Source organism: Mobula birostris, chromosome 6 (assembly GCF_030028105.1).
Source record: "Mobula birostris isolate sMobBir1 chromosome 6, sMobBir1.hap1, whole genome shotgun sequence".
Classification (NCBI taxonomy): domain Eukaryota; kingdom Metazoa; phylum Chordata; class Chondrichthyes; order Myliobatiformes; family Myliobatidae; genus Mobula; species Mobula birostris.
Window position 1 is genome coordinate 72,072,281 of NC_092375.1, and position 8,964 is coordinate 72,081,244.

At 46.6% G+C, this 8,964-nt stretch overlaps 1 protein-coding gene across 1 annotated transcript; it reads left to right on the top strand.

Annotated features, from left to right (window-relative positions):
* The first annotated feature begins 857 nt into the window (after positions 1–857).
* Positions 858–3,937, top strand: LOC140199819 (kelch-like protein 34). The gene has a single exon (XM_072262318.1). It carries the CDS (start codon positions 1,779–1,781, stop codon positions 3,636–3,638), a length of 1,860 nt encoding a protein of 619 aa, XP_072118419.1. The 5' UTR covers positions 858–1,778; the 3' UTR covers positions 3,639–3,937.
* Positions 3,938–8,964: the final 5,027 nt, after the last annotated feature.

Below are 8,964 nucleotides of genomic sequence, written 5' to 3' on the forward strand. Positions count from 1 at the left end.
TGAATTGCACCAAACTTTATAACACGTGTGGGCGCTATGCACGGCAGGGATATATTTAATTATCGACAAAGACTCTGCTGTGATTTTGGTATTAGAAACCGCGAGGAAGTGAGACGTAAGGTCTGATCAGAGCTAGATTTTAGAGAGAAAGCTTTTCTTCAATGGCCACGAACAGAACTGCTCATAAATATATGCTCAATTAACGAGAAACATTAAACTCCCTGGGCACAGTTCCAAGGAGAGTATCAGATGTTAAACATCGAAATAAGCATTGGCCACATTGTGGACCGTGCCCACATCTGGTAAAAGAAACCTCTTCCTACCCTTCATTTCATGTTCTGATGAGGTGCACTCTAAAGTTAATCTACTTCTCTCTCCAGAGATGCTATCCGACCTGTTGAGAATTTCCAGTATTTTCTATGTTTATCTGTAGAAGGATCCATAAGCAATCTCTAGTGACTTTCCACACATAATTTGGATTACAGGACATTCTTAGCGTGGCAGAGGGCTTGTTTATAGTCTTTATCGAAGCACGTCAGGATCAATTGGAATATAAGGAAAGTTCGCATTTGCGCCATCGCGTCGGTTGAGTACTTGTGCCAACGAGACAGTCCACTTCTGTATATCTTCCAGAAGGTATTAAATAAGCACAGGGCAATCATTCCAAGGTGGTATTCACGACCTACACCAGACTCCCTCCCGCCCGCACCTTACATGCAGTCCCTCCAAGTGCCGTGGGCACAGCTTCAGTAGTAAGTAGGGCAGTGGGCGGGACACAGCGAAACATCCTGATCGCAGACTTGTTTTGTTTGCTGTTTCTATTCTGGTCTTGGCGCCCACCGTCAATAATTTAACGAGAGGTCACCGGCTTGTCAAACGGATTAGGAGCTCACCTAGGCGAGTGGCGAGCCCACCCTGCGGAAATTATCATACCAGAACGCACCAAGGCGCAGCGACAATTTGGAACCGCCCGGCTGTGTTTATTAGACAGCAGGACATTCCTACTAAAAGTCTGGAAATTAAATATGTCAGCTCATGCATCTACTTCCAGGATGGCCCTCCGGTTAGATTACCGACTTGTGACCAGGGGCAACATGCTTGCGAGCAAGCGCGGCATCCGTTTTAATTAAACAGCCAGCAACGTTTAACTGAAAAGGACGAGAACGCTTTCTCCCACTCCCTTTCTCTGGTCCTCAGACAGCGAGTCCAGTCCTGAGCCGGTGCTGTGCTTGAGGCGTCAGCTCACATAACCAGCAGGTTCCATGATGATCTTCCGGACGGGTAATGTGTGATGTGGACACATTCAGTACTGGAAAATAATCTCACAATCAGACTTGAATGGACTGGACCTTTAGAGTGAACTGCGAAGTGGAAACCCCGCTCTTGACGTGGGTTGTTGTGGATCTCAGGAACCGCGTCTCAATCCCAGCGGGAGAGTGCTGGGCTAATGATACCTAAACTCGCAACCAGCTGATTCTAGGATATTCTTCCGGACGGTACATCGACTTACAATGAAGGGCAAGTTGGATCCCGCCGGATAACCGAGCAAACTCTATCATTTCAAAGGAGTGCATACTCAGACATTTTCATTTGGACCTTAAAGACGTGTCGAAAACTTTAACTGCGTCGAAGTTTCTTTGGTGCACTGGCTGGGGGAGGGCGGAGGACACAAAGGAAGCACATGAGGGTAGGTTAAGGGCAGAGAGGGTGCGAAGGAGAATAAGGAAGGGGCAGAGGCCGAGGAGGGGAAAGGGTAGAGCTGAGCTAACAGGCAGGGCATGAGCTACTTCCTGGCGGTGTCCAGCTCTCACGGGGAAACGGTGGTGTCCCGCTACAGAGCTCTGCGGGATGAAAAGCTGCTGTGCGACGTGGTGCTGGTGGCTGAGGGCATCGAGTTCTGCGCCCACCGCTCGCTGCTGGCCTGCGCCAGCGACTACTTCAGGTGTCTGTTCAAGGCGCACACGCGGGAGGCGGGGGCGGCCGTGGTGCAGCTCCAGCTGGTGTCGGCCGGTGGCCTGGGCCGGGTGCTCGACTTCATCTACACGTCCTGCCTGGTGCTGTGCCCCGACAGCCTGGAGCAGACGCTGGAAGCGGCCAGCTATCTGCAGGTTCCCGAGGCTCTGCGCCTCTGCTCGGTCTACGTCGCCAGCAGCCTCAGCACGGCCGACTGCTGCCGCTTGGCTAACCTGGCGGCGGGCTTCGCTTTGTTCGAGGCCCGGCGCCACACCGACCTCTACATCGCCTCCAACCTGTGGCGCCTACTGGAGCAGGGAGTCGAGCGCAGCGGCTTGGCCGACCTTAACCCGGACTCGCTGCTGGCCGTGCTCGACTCCGAGCGGCTGCCCGGGGTCCCCGAACACGCCTTGCTGGGTCTGGCCCTCGAATGGCTAGGCCGCGGCCCGGAGCCCGAGCCCCAGCGCTGGAGCTTCGCCGACGCGGTGCTGAGCCGCATCCGCTACGGCCTCGTCCCCTGCGCCGAGCTGCAGAGGCTGCTGCTGCACGGAGGGCAGGGAGCCGCCGGCCAAGCTCCCGGCGCCCGCCGCCTCATCACACAGGCCGTGCGCTACCACCACGCCGAGGCCCGCCAACCGGTCCGCCAGAGTCGGCAGAGCACGCTGAGGGGCGGGCAGAGGCAGCTGGTAGTCGCCGGCGGGCTATTGCTGTTGGAGCGGGCGGAGGGCGACGAGGCAACCGAGGGCGACGAGGAGACCGCAGCCGCCGCCCCCCGGGCCTACTGCGGCTTGTCGGCCCTCGATCCCCACTCCGGCTGCTGGCGGCCATTGGCTGACGGCCCGCGGGTGCAGGGTCACTGTGCGTGCGTACTGGGCGACTTCTTGTTCGTCCTTGGCGGAGAACTGTTGGAGGAGGCCGGGGAGGCGGGTCACAGCGGTCCGAAGCTGCTGCCCAGCCGCCGCGTGTTCCGGTACGACCCCCGCTCCAACAGCTGGAACCGGGCCGCGAACATGCTGAAGCGGCGGGCGCAGTTCGCCTGCTGCGTGCTGGGCGAACGCATCTTCGCACTGGGAGGCCGCTGTGGCCCTGGCGAGGCCTCGCTCTCGGCCGCCGAGCTGCTCGATCTGGGCGGCAGCGGGCGCTGGGTGGAAACGGCCGAACTGCCGCAGCGGCTGCACGGCCACGCTTGCGCCGTCCACGCCGGCGCTGTCTACGTCTCCGGAGGGCGGCCGGCCGGGCAGGCCGAGGCCTGCAAAGACATGCACAGCCTGGGCCCGCAGCCGGGGGCGACTTGGCAGCGCTGCCCGCCCATGGCCATCGCCCGCTTCGGCCATCAGATGGTAACAGTGGGCGAGCGCATCTACTCCTTCGTCGGCATGTACGAGCCCTTCTGCGATATCGAGTGCTACGAGCCGCCGCGGGCCCAGTGGCAGCGCCTCCGCCCTCTGCTCTTCGACCGCTCCTGCTACGGGCTGGCGGTGATGGACGACACCGTCTACCTGGTGGGTGGCAAGAAATGGCAGCAGGGCCGCGAGGTCCCGACCCCGAGCGCCGTGGCTTACGACCCGGCCTCCGACAGCTGGAGGGAGGTGTGCCGGCTGCCCGTGCCCCTGTATGCCACCCAGTGCGGGGTGTTGCTCCTGCCCGAGCTACCCGATGCCCAGTGCAAAGCCGGCCTGCAGTAATGGCTCTACAGTGGGCGGCTGCCAGGCGTAGCACCGGCCAGATGCGGTGAAAGGCTTGGGTTTGCGTTCCAACCAGATAGATCATTCCAAGCGTGAAGGTAGTATAGGAAGGAAAACAATGCAGAATATAGTGTTTCACTCACAGGGAAAGTGCTGGTAGTTTAATAAGGTGACTGGAAACATTCAAGGCAGTGGGGTGCAATCTGTTCCTGAACAAGAGTGTGAACCAGCAGATTGTTTCACTGTTGTTCTGTCTGTCTGTATCTTGTTTTACAGTGGTTGGCATCCAGCTTAATGGTGCATTACCACCACGTTTCACTGTTGTTAAACCTTTGAGTGGATACTTAAAGGTGTAAGCCTAATGAGCAGGTGCCTTTAACTCATTCAGTGTAAGTCAATAATAGTAACGTTCAAGTGGATAAACATTGACTGAACTCCACTGCACTGAGCGCTACTTAGGATACAGGCCACACCACAAACCGAATGGATGATTTCTCGGTAGCCATTAACTTTAAGCGTGGATGTGGCCAAGACGGAATGAAATTCTAAGACCTACGCTTTCTACAGTGCAGGGGTGAAAGCTGAATGAATGACTTTAATGTCTTGGCTGGATAAATTCAAGCAATGAATTCGGAACCCTTCTCCATAGCAGTGGGGTATTACATTGAGTGGCCAGAGGTAATCTTATTTTCCAATAAAACATAATGGAAAACCGTCAGCAGTTAACTCACGCAGTGGAATACAAATATAAACAAAAATACTTTTTCAGTTACAGATGGGAGTGTTTGATGCAGGTCTTCCTTTCTGCTCATTAATTGTAAAATACATTTGTTGAAAACTCCTATGCATTTACTTGGATGCAGTGTGCCTGCTGTTTTTTTTTATTTTTGATATCATTTACTCAAAGGTTCGAAAACTGAAAGTAAGACTGGTGCGACAATATCTTTCATCCAGCCCTATGCCTTACAAATGTTGATAGCTTTGGATAGCTTACCATGGAGCTGGTGTACCAAAGGGATGAGTGATGTTATGCAAAAAGACTGGAGATGTTTGGATTGCTTTCTTGAAGAGATGGCTAAAGGAACATTTAAGAGATGTGTCCAAAAGTATGAAAGTATGTAATTGAGAATGTTGAGAAAATTTGTTTTTTCTTTCAGGGAAGGCACTGGCTAGAAAAGAGAATTGTTTTTTGATAACTGTGACAAGAACCCAGAGAAATGAGAATATTTACAACCTGCAATAATGGGGTTAAAGTGTGTTGAGTGCAGATTCAATAGTAGTTCTCAAGAAGGAACTGAATAAGTAGAAAAATGAATATTTCCAGGGTTACAGGGAAGTTGCACTATTTGGATTACCACTTGAAAGAAGCAGCACTGAAAGCTTGGACAATTTTATGGTTTATAATAAGCTTTTGCAATCCCTTTACAGCTTTGTATCTAATTTCAGGATACTTTATTTGAAGACTGCGAGAAAAGCGACAACACTACCAGCTGAATGTCAATGGTCACAGCTGCTTTTTTTTCCTGTAATATTCTATTGTCTTTCAATGTCATACAATAAGTTGGGTAACAATCTGCAATTTTTAAAAAATATTAATATATTTTGAGTAAGTCCATTGGATGTCAGGCATTTTAAAATAACTTGATTGGATTGTCTTGATTTCCTAAATTACAACTTTTTCTCCCATTTGTAAATCATGTCCCAACATTATGAATATGATAAATATGCTAATGGACCTCAGGAAGAGTGCAATATTAAAATAATTAACATAATACTAAAGGATAAGCAAATGAAAGGGCAATTATAATCAAATAACTAATGCTCAATTTAGAAGTTGGGATTTTAATAATGAGATATTGATGGAATGACTATGTATTACATTTATATAGTTTTATTTTTGCTGTTCCTCTGTTATGTACATATCATTTGATTTGGATTGTATTTTTGCACATTTTGACACCTTTGCACAAAGAAGAGCAACAAAATTCACTTGAGTTACATTCAAAGTTACTCAGGGATACCCAGTGACAGACTGCATGCAGCAATGTTGCTCAGATTAACTGGACAATGAGGTCGCTATAGCTATTACATCAACCTTACAGTATTTAATAGCAATATTGTGAGATTAAACTTGTGGGATAGAGCAGAATCTGTAGCCTGCATGAAATATTGGCTGATGTATGCAGTTGTCATATTTTTCACACTCTATTTAATTAAAATATAAAGTTAGGTCACTGAATGTTAGATCCTTATAAAAACAGCAAAAAAATAATGTTTGTAAATGTTGAGAATGTATGTATAGGAAACAAACTATTTTTAGAATAAAATTATTTAAACCCTTGACTGTTATGAAGGAAAGATACCCCATTTGAATTGTTGTAACGATTATTGAAGAACTGGGAGCAACCAATGCAGATGAAGTTTTCACAGGCAGCAAACTGACCAGATAATTTGTACTTTTGATTAAATCAAAGAATCAATGATTTTCTGAGGACACTGAATGTACTCATTTTCCCCCATCTGTTTAAGCAGACAGAAGGTTGTGAAGTCTTTGCAAAAATAGAGCCAATTTTTTGTCTGTTTTTGAGATTAAAATTGGTGCTGTATAGGTAATACATGACCCAACAGTGTCTAACTTTATTAAGTTCAATGAGGCATTGATACTTATGTGTCTTCACAGGGAGACCACCCTTCTTGTTAAACAAATGATAGGATGCTTACCAAGGGCTGGCAAAGTTGTAAAGAGTGCAGTAAAGTTGGTATTACTGGCCACATCTAAATACGTGTTATTACAGTGTTTGGAAAAAGGGTCAGAACATATTCCTCACATTGGAAAAGGCAATATACCTTAATCTATTCTAGGTGGCTAATCTAAAAATATATTTTAAAAAATCTGTCCGTAGATTATATGTCTTTCAAAAGCTGTTGGGTATGGATTATGGGCCCTATTTTATGTTTATAAAATGGGTACAAGGCCCAATTTCCAATCCAGCAACTGTCATGGCAGTAATTTCTCCCCGATCTAAAATGATAATCTGGTTTATGTGATTAAGTGTCACTTGACCTTTAAATTCAGATGTGAGCATGTAAACATTAAGATGATGTTTGAGATTACTTAATGTGGAAAATATCTGCTTCATACTTCGTCCTACGCAGAATCCTCTGCGTATCACCCTACTGAAGTCTCAGTCAGTTGGGGGGTTGCTTCATTGATCACGTCTGTTCCCTCCGCCAAAAGCAGAAATTTCTGATGGCAAAACATTTTAATTCCCATTCCTGTTCTGACATGTTGGCCCGCCGTCGCCTCTTGTGCCGAGCTGAGACCGCCCTCGGTGGGGGAGCAACACCTTGTCTTCTGTCTGGGCAGTCTCCAACCTGATAGCATGGATATCGATTTCTCCTTCCGGTAAAAATATACTACCCTTCCCCTCTTCTTTCATTCCCCGCTCTAGCCTCTTACCTGTCTGTCACCTCCCCCTGGATCTCCTCCTCCTTCCCTTTCTCCTACCACAAACGAGAAAATCTGCGGATGCTGGAAATCCAAGCAACACACACAAAATGCTGGAGGAACTCAGCATGCTCGGCAGCATCTATGGAAAAGAGGTTTCTGAGGAAACCTCTGACGTTTCTGAAGAAGGGTCTCGGCCTGAAACATTGACTGTACCCTTTTCCATTGATGCTCCCTGGCCTGCTGAGTTCCTCCAGCATTTTGTGTGTTGCTCCCTTTCTCCTATGGTCCACTCTCCTCTCCTATCAGATCCCTTCCTCACCAGCTCTTTATCTTTCCCACCCACTTGGTTTCACCTATCACCTTCTAGCTTGTCCTTCTTCCCCTCTCTCCACTTTTTATTCAGGTGTCTTCCCCTTTCTTTTCCAGTCCTGAAGAAGGGTCTCGGCCCGAAACATCAACTGTTTATTTATTACCGTAGATACTTGCTGAACTCCTCCAGCACTTTGTGCGTCTTGTCAGTCCACTCTGTACAAGCAATGCGACAAAGCATGACTACTTCCACCCTGCAGGTCTCTTATTAAAGTAATACAAACATTAATGGAATCCGTTATGCTTGTTTCTACATTTGCAGTGGCAAAATGTATTCTATCTAAATGCACTTGTGAATCTTTCTTCTAAATTTTTAATTATTCTTATACACTGAGATGATTTATTTGCATTGTTTAGAGCATGATAGTTGCATACTCAAACATATAGTGAGATTTTTCACTGATAGTGAAAATTTGTAAAGGCTAATTGCCTCCGTAGTCTCTAAGTAAAGGAGTGCTAGTCATATGGGCTTACTGTCATGTGTCTCATAGGTGCGAGTCTACTGCCCAAACACATTTCACCTCTTGTATAAACAATAAGTGTATTTTTCCAAACTCTGGAAAGGGGTTCATAAACGTATTGACACCAGGTCATACTAAAATTGTTAGGCTCTTACCTTACAAAGTGAAGGAATAACATACACCGCAAATTTTATTTGTTGAGCTTGGTTTCACTTCCATTCGGGAAAAAAATACCAAAACAAACAGTTCATGTTTATTTTCTTTCTGCACACTTTCGGGACAGAATAAAGAAAACATTTCTGGAACGAATACAAAACAATCTCCTAACGGTGGTACAGAGAACTGCAGTAAAACATTGAGCGGTGAGCCGGTCAGAGTCCATGAGTCAATGTAATATTACGATTGGTAACTGCTTTGATATTGTGACAGGAGGAAGAACATCGTGAACCTATTGATTAATCTATGACAGTGAAAGAATAGTATAGTCAGACCAGGCTATAACTTCTGTAGACTAGTTAAATCTGACAAGAAGGGTAGATGATGTCTTGGCAAGATTAGCATTTCCTTCCATTAAAAATCAGAATCGGGTTTAATATCAATGATACATGTTGCGAAATTTGCTGTCTTTGTGACAGCAGTACAATGCAATACATAATATTAGAGAAAAATAATTGTGAATTACAGTAAGTATAATATATGTTAAATAAGTAGTACAAATTTAAATAAAAGTTTCCTGCTTGGTACAGTTTGGGTGTGAGAATATTTAGATTAATTTCGTGTCTTGGCCTCATCAGAGTACATTTAGAAATATTTGAGGAGTAATTACCACTATTTTGTGTCTTTTGAGTCTGTAATATGTTTCCTTCCCCATGAAGTCCACTTTATTTATAAAAGAGAACAGATATGGTGCTTATTGTTTCAATGTCTACGCTCCAAACTTTTGTTAATGTCAGAAGACAAGGAATAAACGCAGAAGCTGGCCATTCAACTCTTCACACCCACTAAGACGTGGCTTTTTTGTAAACCACAGCACAACGTTGATAGA